We start from the raw sequence: 13,631 nt of genomic DNA, 5'->3' as shown, positions 1-13,631 counted from the left end.
GTGGGACACTGTCATACCGGAGTAAAAATTATATCGTAGTGATAGGGTGGACCGGATTGGGGGAGGAGTAGCACTGTATGTTAACGAGAGCCTTGGGTCAAATGGATTGGAAATTCTGCGGGAAATGAAAAATCTCTTGGAATCACTGTGGCTCGAGATTCCAAGTGTTAAGGGGAAAAGGACGGTTATAGGGGTGTAATACCGACCGCCCGACTAGGATGAGCAGACGGATGCAGTCATGTTAATGTTAAAGGAAATTAGTGAGGCAAATAAAATAGGCAACACAATAATAATGGGTGATTTTAATTACTGAATCACTTTGGAATATGTAGAATATAACTCAAATCAATATAGCAACTTTCTACAGTTATTAGTGTTGAAAGGTATTCTAGGATCAGCTTATATGAAAAAAAGATGTGGAGAAAAAAAGACCTCAGTAAGACTGGCCACACCTCCCTTCAAAGGATACACCTTATAATAAGGAGTGGCTCATTAATCATCAGTCTTTAAAAAAAACTCCACATTGCATAACTTCATAAGCTGATATCTAAACACCTAATCAATCACCCATCAATGGAAACACAAAAATTCAAATATCTTGTACCATACAAAAATGTTACTTATCTTGGATGGTAAGCCAATGGACAAACGTCTTCCACAAGTCCATATTATACCTCAAAAAATGTGGCATTATCTTCATATCCCATTTCAATATCAATATCCAAGAAATGAGCTCGCCTTCCGTGCTTCCTTAGGCTAACAAATGAAATGAAATGGCGGCTATATTGATTTGATTTTAATTACCCCCATATAGACTGGGTAATGTAACATCAGGGCACACTAGGGAGGTAAACTTCCTTGATGAAATAAAGGATAGGTTTATGGAGCAGCTGGTACAGGAGCCGACAAGAGAAGGAAAAATTCTAGACTTAATCATTTGTGGAGCGCATGATCTGATACGGGATGTAACGGTCCGGGGGCCGCTTGACAACAGTGATCATAACATGATTGCCTTTGAAATTTGCTTTCAAAAAGGTAAACATAGGAAGTCAAATATGCTAGAGTTTAACTTTAAAAAAGGAAGCTATGACAAAACTCAGGCGGAGCCACCCTCAGTGTGGCTCTGGAGGAATAGATTACATGAGCTAATGCTTTGGAAGGCCAGATCGGCATTAAACAGTCCAAAGAGAAGGAAGCATTTTATAACAATATGGAACCCATACTTACAAAATATTTCTCATAAAGCAAGAAGTGCAGTGCTAAATAAATTGGGTAAACCCTAATTTGAGAAACACGTGGTCGAAAGATACTCCTTGCATAATTAGGAGCAGATTCACGATGGATGTTGAAAGAGGACTCCATGAAGTAAGGAGCTAAGAGTAGAGGCGTTGAAGCGGGAGGGAGGGAGGGGGAGGGACATGATGGCAGGGGAGTTATCGTTAAATAAAATTGATGGTCACTGATGGAACAAGTACGAAGTGTATAAGTAAATATGCTGTATTGTTATGACTTTCATATGTTTGTTTTCTACAACATTGTTTATTAATATATGATCATCAATAAAAACCGTTTAAATATAAAAAAGGAAGCTATGACAAAATGAGAAGAACGGTAGCAAAAAAAAAAACTCAGAGGAGCGACTGAGAGGGTAAGAAACCAACAACAGGCGTGGATACTGTTCAAAAACACCGCCCTGGAGGCCCAGGCCAAACATATTCCACATATCAGAAAAGGAGGATGGAAAACCAAACGACAGCCAGCGTGGTTAAAAAGTGAGGAAAAGGAGGCTATTGGAGCTAAAAAGGAATCCTTCAGAAAATGGAAGGAACCGAATGAAGAAAATAAGAAGCGGAATAAGGAATGTCAAGTCAGATGCAAAGCACTGATAAGAAAGGCAAAGAGGGATTTTGAAAGAAAGATAGCATTAGAGGCGAAAACTGATAGTAAAATTTTTTTTTGAAGTACATTAAAAACAGGAAACAGGCAAAAGAATTGGTTGGCCCACTGGATGACCGGGGTGTAAAAGGGGCGATCAAGGAAGACAAAGAAATAGCAGAAAAACTAAATGAATTCTTTGCTTCGGTATTCACCGAGGAAGATTTGGGTGGGATACCGGTGCCGGACAGGGTATTCAAAGCTGAAGAGTCGGAAAAACAATGAAATATCTGTAAACCTGGAAGACGTAATGGAGCAGTTCTGCAAACTGAAAAGTAGCAAATCTCCTGGACCGGATGGTATTCACCCCAGGGTACTGATAGAACTAAAAAATGAACTGGCAGAGCTACTGTTATTGATTTGTAATTTATCCTTCAAATTGAGCGTGGTACCGGAAGATTGGAGGGTGGCCAATGTAATGCCGATGTTTAAAAAAGGTTCCAGAGGAGACCCGGGAAATTATAGACCGGTGAGTCTGACGTCAGTGCCAGGCAAAATGGTACAGACTATTATCAAGAACAAAATTAAAGAGCACGTTCAAAAGCATGGACTAATGGGACAAAGTCAACATGGATTTAGTGAAGGGAAGTCTTGCCTCACCAATCTGCTGCATTTCTTTGAAGGAGTAAACAAACATGTGGACAAAAGTGAGCCGGTTGATATTGTTTATCTAGATTTTCAGAAGGCATAAGTACATAAGTACATAAGTAGTGCCATACTGGGAAAGACCAAAGGTCCATCTAGCCCAGCATCCTGTCACCGACAGTGGCCAATCCAGGTCAAGGGCACCTGGCACGCTCCCCAAACGTAAAAACATTCCAGACAAGTTATACCTAAAAATGAGGAATTTTTCCAGTCCATTTAATAGCGGTCTATGGACTTGTCCTTTAGGAATCTATCTAACCCCTTTTTAAACTCCGTCAAGCTAACCGCCCGTACCACGTTCTCCGGCAATGAATTCCAGAGTCTAATTACACGTTGGGTGAAGAAAAATTTTCTCCGATTCGTTTTAAATTTACCACACTGTAGCTTCAACTCATGCCCTCTAGTCCTAGTATTTTTGGATAGCGTGAACAGTCGCTTCACATCCACCCGATCCATTCCACTCATTATTTTATACACTTCTATCATATCTCCCCTCAGCCGTCTCTTCTCCAAGCTGAAAAGCCCTAGCCTTCTCAGCCTCTCTTCATAGGAAAGTCGTCCCATCCCCACTATCATTTTCGTCGCCCTTCGCTGTACCTTTTCCAATTCTACTATATCTTTTTTGAGGCGTTTGACAAAGTCCCTCATGAAAGACTACAGAGGAAATTAGAGGGACATGGGATCGGAGGTAGTGTCTTACTGTGGATTAAAAACTGGTTGAAAGATGGGGAAACAGAAAGTAGGATTAAAAGGTCAATATTCGCAATGGAGAAGGGTAGTTAGTGGGGTCCCTCAGGGATCGGTGCTGGGACCTCTGCTTTTTAACATATTCATAAATGACCTAGAGATGGGGGTTACTAGTGAGGTAATCAAATTTGCAGATGACACAAAGTTATTCAAAGTCGTCAAATTGCGGGAAGATTGTGAAAAACTGCAAGAGGACCTTACGAGACTGGGAGACTGAGCGTCTAAATGGCAGATGACGTTTAATGTGAACAAGTGCAAAGTGATGCATGTGGGAAAGAGGAACCCAAACTATAACGTCATGCAAGGTTCAGCGTTGGGAGTCACGGACCGAGAAAGGGATCTAGGTGTCATCATTGATGATACGTTGAAAACTTCTGCTCAATGTGCTGCTGCGCTAGGAAAGCAAATAGAATGTTGGGTATCATTAGGAAAGGAATTGAAAACAAAAATAAGGATATTATTCTGCCGTTGTATCACTCCATGGTGCGACCGCACCTCGAGTATTGTGTTACATTCTGGTCGCCACACCTCAAAAATGATATAGTGCAATTGGAAAAAGTGCAGAGAAGGGCGACAAAGATGATACAGGGGATGGGACGACTTCCCTATGAGAAAAAGGCTGAAGAGGCTGGGGCTCTTTAGCTTGGAGAAAAGGCGGCTGAGGGGAGATATGATAGAGATCTAAAAGATAATGAGTGGAATGGAACGGGTCGATGTGGAGCGTCTGTTTACGCTTTCCAAATACACTAGGACAAGGGGGCATGTGATGAAGCTGCAGTGTGGTAAATTTAAAAAGAATCGGAGGAAATTTTTCTTCACTCAACACGTAGTTAAACTCTGGAATTCGCTGCCGGAAAAACTGGTTAAGGAGGTTAACTAAGCGGACCATAAAATGTTACTGAATGGATGAGGGAATAATACACCATTTATAGGATGGGCGGGACAAATTGCTTGTTCTTTTGGCCACGGTCGGTGACAGGGTGCTGTGTTTGATTGACTCTTGGTCTGTCCCAGCATGGCAATGCTTATGTACTTATGATCTGATTTTAAGAGATTAATAAAGGTACTGAAAATGAAACATAGTTGTGGATATATTGTATATTTTGTATAATACAACTATATTGGAATCACTGTATCTTCATAGTGCATGTATATGAAGATTTATTAGGAAATGCTTTCAAGAAATTAGGACCGGCTAATGTTGGAGAAAAAATGTGGATCTTGATTATGGCATTTCTTGTGATCCTTTACCTGTCTGAATATGGTTAGTTTTCAAAGCGCAAACCATTTCTGCTGTCAGCCCAGGACACAGCCCTTCTCGAAGAATAACCATGATGACACCTAAAGAAAACAAGGGTGAGTAAAGCATAAATACAGAAACACTTAATTACAAGTGGAAAAACACAGTGTATGAAAAAATATTAGAATTAGGGACAGTCAGGTGGGCAAGTGCATTACATCTCCATGTGAAAGATATCCAATTCGATCCCTAGTTGGATCTGCTGCTCCCCAGGTTAGCTGGGGAGTGTGGAGTTGGCGTGAACAGTTTCTTGAGGAGAGGAGTTGAATGGCCCCAGTTGTAGACCATTGCTGCATGGGGAGTGGGGGGGGGATATCAAATAAGGAGACAATACCAGGTAGTTGCAGAAGAGGAATTATGATGCCAGAACCCAGTCCTGATTCTGACTGAGCTGGAACCACAAAGGAGCAGGCGTAAACTTCCAGGTAGAGAATGACACTGGGACAAAGTCTGTTCCCGTCCCCACCCCAATCCCACAGGTTCTGTCTCCATCTCTGTCCCTGCAGGCCCCGTCCTCATCTGCAAAAACCTTGAACACTTACGATTTTATATTTAAATCTTTTTATTAAATCATAAAAAGGAATATGCTGTGAAATTGTTTATAAATCACAAATAGAAAACAATAATAACGATTAAATATAATAACCTCCCCACCTTCCAACCCCAACAATAGCCGAATTCTACTACCCCAAGGAATCCTAATCCACCCTTTTAAAATGTCCAGGGGTAACATTGAGGCATATTTTCAAAGCACTTAGCCTTCCAAAGTTCCATAGGTTTCTATGGAACTTTGGAAGGCTAAGTGCTTTGAAAATATGCCTCATAGTAACATAGTAGATGAAGGCAGAAAAAGACCTGCATGGTCCATCCAGTCTGCCCACAAGATAAATTCATATGTGTATACCTTACCTTGATTTGTACCTGTCTTTTTCAGGGCACAGACGGTATAAGCATTGTTGCCAGGGTTGCGGTCTTCCCGCAACACTGGGCTGGTTTTCTGCGAGCAGCTGCGGAAAATTTTCGGTAGCTGCGGGGTGCAGGTTTGGGCTTTTTACCTGTGGCCGCTGAGCGCTTTTTTCCGGGGCTTCTATTGGTCCGATGTGGTCCAATAGATGCTTTTCAGGGGCGTGGTTGACGTCAGGGGCGGGGTTAATGACATGGGAGGCGGGCTTGGTGACGTGGGAGGCGGGGTTTGACTTTGGGCTTTTTTTGGGGTGGGTTTAGGGCTGATTTTGGGCTGGGAAAATTTTTCCCATCTGACAACCTTGCGTATAAGTCTGCCCAGCAGGATTCCCCGCCTCCCATCACCGGCTCTGGCACAGACCGTATAAGTCTGCCCTCCACTATTCTCACCTCCCAACCACCAACCCCTCTTCCCCCCCACCTGCTCTGCCACCCAATTTTGGCTAAGCTTCTGAGGATCCATTCCTTCTGCACAGGATTCCTTTATGTATATCCCACACGTTTGAATTCCGTTACCATTTTCCTCTCCACCACCTCCCGCGGGAGGGCAGTCCAAGCATCCACCACCCTCTCTGTGAAAAAATACTTCCTGACATCTTTCCTGAGTCTGCCCCCCCTTCAATCTCATTTCATGTCCTTTCGTTCTACCGCCTTCCCATCTCCGGAAAAGATTTGTTTGCGGATTAATACCTTTCAGATATTTGAACGTCTGTATCATATCACCCCTGTTCCTCCTTTCCTCCAGGGTATACATGTTCAGGTCAGCAAGTCTCTCTTCATAAGTCTTGGAACGCAAATGCCATACCATTCTCGTAGCTTTTCTTTGCACCACTTCCATTTTTTTAACATCCTTCGCAAGGTACGGCCTCCAAAACTGAACACAATACTCCAGGTGGGGCCTCACCAATGACTTGTACAGGGGCATCAACACTTCCTTTCTTCTGCTGATCACACCTCTCTCTATACAGCCTAGCAACCTTCTCGCTACGGCCACCGCCTTGTCACACTGTTTCGTCGCCTTCAGATCCTCGGATACTATCACCCCAAGATCCCTCTCCCCCTCAGTACCTATCAGACTCTCACCGCCTAACACATAAGTCTCTCGTGGGTTTCTACTCCCAAAGTGCATCACTTTGCATTTCTTCGCATTGAATTTTAATTGCCAAACCTTAGACCATTCTTCTACCTTCCTCAGATCCTTTTTCATGCTTTCCACTCCCTCCCGGGTGTCCACTCTGTTGCAAATCTTAGTATCATCCGCAAATAGGCAAACTTTACCTTCTAACCCTTCGGCAATGTCACTCACAAATATATTGAACAGAATCGGCCCCAGCACCGATCCCTGAGGCACTCCACTACTCACCTTTCCCTCCTCCGAGCGAACTCCATTTACCACCACCCTCTGTCGTCTGTCCGTCAACCAGTTCCTAATCCAGTTCACCACTTCGGGACCTATCTTCAGCCCATCGAGTTTATTTAAGAGCCTCCTGTGGGGAACCATGTCAAAAGCTTTGCTAAAATCTAAGTAGATTACATCTATAGTGTAATTCAAGGCGTGAGTCAGATGAGAAATTTAACAATGCTATTGCTTAAGTTCTGTTGTGGTGCTAGCGATCCTTAGTGTCCAGCACATATCTAATTTTTTGTTGTTTATTTTTTTTTTTAGCTTAGCTCCTTAGTGGCTCTTTCTGTATGCCTGCCTGGTTCAGTAAAATCCAGCATTTTACAGGTTCAAATCACCATTTGTGTGTTCCTTTGTGAAATAGTTATTCCTGGTGGACATGCTGCAAGTTACTTGTTTCTCCATTTCTTTGTACATATCTTAAAAAAGGTTTCATGTTGAGCAAACTTTTGTAAAATACTCAAGGAATTCTAAATATGCTGGTATAGACGGCCCATTTTCTAATTAGATACCGTATGCAAAATTGGGCTTTTAAAAAGCTTCATAAGTAGTTTCCCAAGCAAGATGCTCTAGGCGATGGCTGACAGTAATTTTTGGCAGAATCCCTCATTAGTGATGCTATCAGGTGAGCAGTATGAAATGGTGTAGCTTATAAAGCAAGCACGTAATTAAGCACTAAGGAATAAGCCATATGAAAATCTGCACATGCTGGTTCAGATTATAAAGAAAACGTGAAGGCAGTGTTAGCAGTATATTGAGCTTCAGTATTCTTACAGGAAAATGCTATGTTTTGCCCCATCCTTGGCCACCTTTAAATCTAGACTGAAAACCCACCTCTTTAACATTGCTTTTGACTCGTAACCACTTGTAACCACTCGCCTCCACCTACCCTCCTCGTCTCCTTCCTGTACACATTAATTGATTTGATTTGCTTACTTTATTTCTTGTCTATTAGATTGTAAGCTCTTTGAGCAGGGACCGTCTTTCTTCTATGTTTTTGCAGCAATGCGTGCGCCTTGTAGCGCTATAGAAATGTTAAATAGTAGTAGTAGTAGTATAGCATGTCGATGATTCAATTCTCCAGTTACCCAAAGAATTCAATGAGATTCGTTTGGCACGATTTCCCTCTGGTAAAACCATGTTGTCTCGGATCTTGCAACTTATTGGCTTCCAGGAATTTCACTATCCTTTCCTTCTGCATCGCTTCCATTACTTTTCCAATAACCGAAGTGAGGCTTACCGGTCTGTAGTTTCCAGCTTCTTCCCTATCACCACTTTTGTGAAGAGGGACCACATCCGCCATTCTCCAATCCCTCGGAACCTCTCCCGTCTCTAAGGATTTATTAAACAAATCTTTAAGAGGACCCGCCAGAACCTCTCTGAGCTCCCTCAATATTCTGGGGTGGATCCCGTCCGGTCCCATGGCTTTGTCCACCTTTAGCTTTCCAAGTTGTTGATACACACTCTCTTCCGTGAACGGTGCTCTATCCACTCTATTCTCATGTGTACTTTTACCAGTCCCTTGTGGTCCTTCTCCAGGATTTTCTTCAGTGAAAACAGAACAAAAGTATCTATTTAGCAAATTGGCTTTTTCATCATTATCTACATAGCGTTTTGCTGTATCTTTTAGTCTCACAATTCCCTTTTTAGTCATTCTCCTTTCACTAATATACCTGAAGAAATTTTTGTCGCCCTTCCTTACATTTCTAGCCATTTGTTCTTCTGCTTGCGCCGTCGCCAGACGTACCTCTCTCTTGGCTTCTTTCAGTTTCATCCGGTATTCCTTTTTGTGATCCTCTTCTTGAGATTTTCTATATTTCTGGAACGCCAACTCTTTAGCCTTTATTTTCTCAGCCACTTGCTTGGAGCACCATATCGGTTTCCTTTTTCTCTTGCTTTTATTTACTCTCCTTACATAAAGGTCTGTGGTACTATTTATTACTTCTTTCAGCCTGGACCACTGTCCTTCCACTTCTTGTACGTCCTCCCAGCCCATCAGCTCCTTCCTCAGGTATTCCCCCATTTTACTTTGAGTTTTGAGTGGCCGCCCTTCACTTCAGCTGTCATATCAAACCAAACCTTTTGATGGTCGCTGCTTCCCAGGTGTGCACCCACTCGGACATTTGACACACTATCCCCATTTGTGAGCACCAGATCCAGCGTCGCTCCCTCCCTCGTGGGTTCCGTTACAATTTGTCTGAGCAGAGCACTTTGGAAAGCATCCACGATCTCTCTACTTCTTTCCGATTTCGCAGACGGAACCTTCCAATCTACATCCGGCAGATTTAAATCTCCCATTAACAGAACCTCTTTTTTCTTTCCTAATTTTTGAATATCTGCGATCAGATCTTTATTTAGTTCCTCTAATTGTGTCGGGGGTCTGTAGACAACACCCACGTGGACAGAGGTTCTATCATCTCTTTTTAAGGTGATCCATATCGCTTCTTCCTTTCCCCAGGTCCCTGTCATTTCAGTCGCCATTATATCATTCCTCACATACAGAGCTACTCCTCCACCTTTACAACCCTCTCTATCCTTCCTAAATAGATTATAGCCTGGTATGTTTGCATGGGAACCATTGAGCCACGTCTCCGTGATTGCAACACCATCTAAGTCTGCCTCCAACATCAGGGCTTGAAGGTCATGAACTTTATTGCTTACACTATGAGCATTTGTGGCCATCGCTTTCCATCTATATTTCCTGGTATGTGTTTCAACATTAGTGATTTGGGGGTGTCTTTTCACTTTGGGTACCTTCATATCTTTTTGTTCCAACTTTATTGCTTTTTCCTCTGCCTCAGTTCTATTTTCAGGAGCATCACAGTGCTGTAATGGAGCAAATGAATTCTTTAGTGGCAACACTTGTGCGGGTGGATGCTTCTGTGTCACATGACGAAGTCTGCCTGAGCCTACTGTGAACCATCTGTTCTTATGTGGTTTTATTCTTTGAGGCAGTGGTGAGAAGTTATTATTCTGTGCAGTCTTAAAAAGCTGCTTTAATTGCATCCAATTCTTGCATTACTTTACTGAGCGCTTGTTTTAATCTAGATAGCTGAAGACAGATAGGACAAACTTTAAGTCTCCAGATGATTGGCCTTGAAACGAAAGCACCACAATTATTGCAGAGAATAAAAGTCATCCTGATTGGTTGAAATGGGTATGAACAGGTGTACTATGTTGGGATTAACAGTCTGCATGACTGCCTGTGTATGATTGAGGAGTAAAGTTAATGAGGTTTGGTTTGTCTATAAATGAGTGGAAAACCCTGGGGTGGGTGGGATTATAAGTCCCAGTGTGTCAGCTAAATGCTGTTATCAAGGAAATTCTCTAGATGGGACCAGAAATGGTACAGTCTGATCAAAGAATTTTCACTTGATTTAACTTTCAAAATTGCCCTACAATATAACTTTCCTTTTGTAAATAAATCTAAAAATTCCCAATAATTATAGCAGTTTCAGCAATGTAAAATGCAACTTTAGAGCCACAATGCAATGCAATGCAGTTTGAACAGCCTGTCCTCTCTATCAGTTCTTGGCAGGAAAAGAAAGAAAGAGGTTTCACAGGACAAATTAATTAATTAAGCAATAAGCATTAAATTAAAGAGAATATCAGGTATCTCACCTACAGCCAGAAAGTTGAGAAGTTTGGAATTTAAAACGTCAAAATTTACTTTACTTTGCAGGAGTTTGGTTCAGGTCCAGCACCTATAGCCAGAAAGTTGAGAAGTTTGGAATTTAAAAAGGTCAGAATTTACTTTGCAGGAGTTTGGTTCAGGTCCAGCACCTATAGCCAAAATACAACCCGATCTGTATACCCTAGCGGGGGAGAAATATACCCTATGAAGCACTTTTATAATTTTTTTAAATCTGTGGATGAATAAGTCATCAACAATCTTAGGATTGTCTAGCTCTCTTGTCTTCCACAGTCCTTCCTGCAATAAAAGAGGTCTTCTTATAAGATGTGCTGGTAGAGTGAATGATACATACCTGTAGCAGGTGTTCTCCGAGGACAGCAGGCTGATTGTTCTCACAACTGGGTGACGTCCGCGGCAGCCCCCACCAACCGGAAGAAGCTTCGCGGGCGGTCCGCACGCAGGGCACGCCCACCGCGCATGCGCGGCCATCTTCCCGCCCGTGCGTGACCGTTCCCGCCAGTTGAATGACAAGCAAAAAGATGAAACGCAACTCCAAAGGGGAGGAGGGAGAGTAGGTGAGAACAATCAGCCTGCTGTCCTCGGAGAACACCTGCTACAGGTATGTATCATTCACTTTCTCCGAGGACAAGCAGGCTGCTTGTTCTCACGACTGGGGTATCCCTAGCTCTCAGGCTCACTCAAAACAAGAACCCAGGTCAATGGAACCTCGAAACGGCGAGGGCATAACAGAAATTGACCTACGAAGAACAACTAACTGAGAGTGCAGCCTGACCAGAATAAATTCGGGTCCTGGAGGGTGGAGTTGGATTTAAACCCCAAACAGATTCTGCAGCACCGACTGCCCGAACCGACTGTCGCGTCGGGTATCCTGCTGGAGGCAGTAATGTGATGTGAATGTGTGGACAGATGACCACGTCGCAGCCTTGCAGATCTCTTCAATAGTGGCTGACTTCAAGTGGGCCACTGACGCTGCCATGGCTCTAACACTATGAGCCGTGACATGACCCTCAAGAGCCAGCCCAGCCTGGGCGTAAGTGAAGGAAATGCAATCTGCTAGCCAATTGGAGATGGTGCGCTTCCCGACAGCGACCCCTAGCCTGTTAGGGTCGAAAGAAACAAACAATTGGGCGGACTGTCTGTGGGGCTGTGTCCGCTCCAAGTAGAAGGCCAATGCTCTCTTGCAGTCCAATGTGTGCAACTGACGTTCAGCAGGGCGGGTATGCGGCCTGGGGAAGAATGTTGGCAAGACAATTGACTGGTTAAGATGGAACTCCGACACCACCTTCGGCAGGAACTTTGGGTGGGTGCGGAGCACTACTCTGTTGTGATGAAATTTGGTATATGGAGCGTGAGCTACTAGGGCTTGAAGCTCACTGACTCTACGAGCTGAAGTAACTGCCACCAAGAAAATGACCTTCCAGGTCAAGTACTTCAGATGGCAGGTATTCAGTGGCTCAAAAGGAGGTTTCATCAGCTGGGTGAGGACCACGTTGAGATCCCATGACACTGTAGGAGGCTTGATAGGGGGCTTTGACAAAAGCAAGCCTCTCATGAATCGGACGACTAAAGGCTCTCCAGAGATGGCTTTACCTTCCACACGATAATGGTAAGCACTAATCGCACTAAGGTGATTCCTTACTGAGTTGGTCTTGAGGCCAGACTCTGATAAGTGCAGAAGGTATTCAAGCAGGTTCTGTGCAGGGCAAGAACGAGGTTCTAGGGCCTTGCTCTCACACCAAACGACAAACCTCCTCCACTTGAAAAAGTAACTCTTTTTAGTGGAATCCTTCCTAGAGGCAAGCAAGACACGGGAGACACCCTCAGACAGACCCAACGCAGTGAAGTCTACGTCCTCAACATCCAGGCCGTGAGAGCCAGGGACTGAAGGTTGGGGTGCAGCAACGCTCCGTCGTTCTGCGAGATGAGAGTCGGAAAACACTCCAATCTCCACGGTTCTTCTGAGGACAACTCCAGAAGAAGAGGGAACCAGATCTGACGGGGCCAAAAGGGCGCTATCAGAATCATGGTGCCGTGGTCTTGCTTGAGCTTCAGTAAGGTCTTCCCCACCAAAGGTATGGGAGGATAAGCATACAGGAGGCCGGTCCCCCAATGGAGGAGAAAGGCATCCGACGCTAGCCTGTCATGTGCCTGTAGTCTGGAACAGAACAGAGGCAGCTTGTGGTTGGTCTGAGAGGCGAAAAGGTCCACCGAGGGGGTGCCCCACTCTCGGAAGATCTTGCGTACCACTCTGGAATGAAGCGACCACTCGTGCGGTTGCATGACTCTGCTCAGTCTGTCGGCCAGACTGTTGTTTACACCTGCCAGGTATGTGGCTTGGAGGAACATGCCGAACTGGCAAGCCCAACGCCACATGCCGACGGCTTCCTGACACAAGGGGCGAGATCCGGTGCCCCCCTGCTTGTTGGTGTAATACACTGCAACCTGATTGTCCGAATTTGAATAATTTGGCAGGACAGCCGATCTCTGAAAGCCTTCAGTGCGTTCCAGATCGCTCGGAGCTCCAGGAGGTTGATCTGCAGATCCTTTTCCTGGAGGGACCACAGGCCCTGGGTGTGAAGCCCATCGACATGAGCTCCCCACCCCAGGCGAGATGCATCCGTCGTCAGCACTTTCGTGGGCTGCGGAATTTGGAATGGACGTCCCAGGGTCAAATTTGTCCGGATGGTCCACCAGAGCAGTGAAGTGCGGCAGCTGGTGGAGAGGCAGATGACATCTTCTAGATTCCCGGTGGCCTGAAACCACAGGGAAGCTAGGGTCCATTGAGCAGATCTCACGTGAAGACGAGCCATGGGAGTCACATGAACTGTGGAGGCCATATGACCCAGAAGTCTCAACATCTGCCGAGCTGTGACCTGCTGAGACGCTCTTGTCTGCGAAGCCAGGGACAGGAGGTTGTTGGCCCTCGCTTCGGGAAGGAAGGCCTGAGCCGTCTGGGTATTCAGCAGAGCTCCTATGAATTCCAG

At 44.5% G+C, this 13,631-nt stretch overlaps 1 protein-coding gene across 3 annotated transcripts in view; it reads right to left on the bottom strand.

Moving 5' to 3' along the window:
- The window catches only part of RAD51D (RAD51 paralog D), a 287,517-nt gene that overhangs the window by 223,102 nt on the left and 50,784 nt on the right, over positions 1-13,631 (bottom strand). For 2 of the 3 annotated variants that reach the window (XM_030222483.1, XM_030222485.1), the window contains exon 2: positions 4,579-4,668. In XM_030222483.1, coding sequence (XP_030078343.1) covers positions 4,579-4,668 — 90 coding nt within the window. Of the gene's footprint in view, positions 1-4,578; positions 4,669-10,613; positions 10,691-13,631 lie in introns of those variants that run through there. The other variant, XM_030222484.1, reaches the window with a different exon arrangement.

Source organism: Microcaecilia unicolor, chromosome 13 (assembly GCF_901765095.1).
Source record: "Microcaecilia unicolor chromosome 13, aMicUni1.1, whole genome shotgun sequence".
NCBI lineage: Eukaryota > Metazoa > Chordata > Amphibia > Gymnophiona > Siphonopidae > Microcaecilia > Microcaecilia unicolor.
The sequence above is the reverse complement of the archived record's forward strand: the minus strand, read 5'-3'. Positions and strand labels throughout refer to the sequence as shown.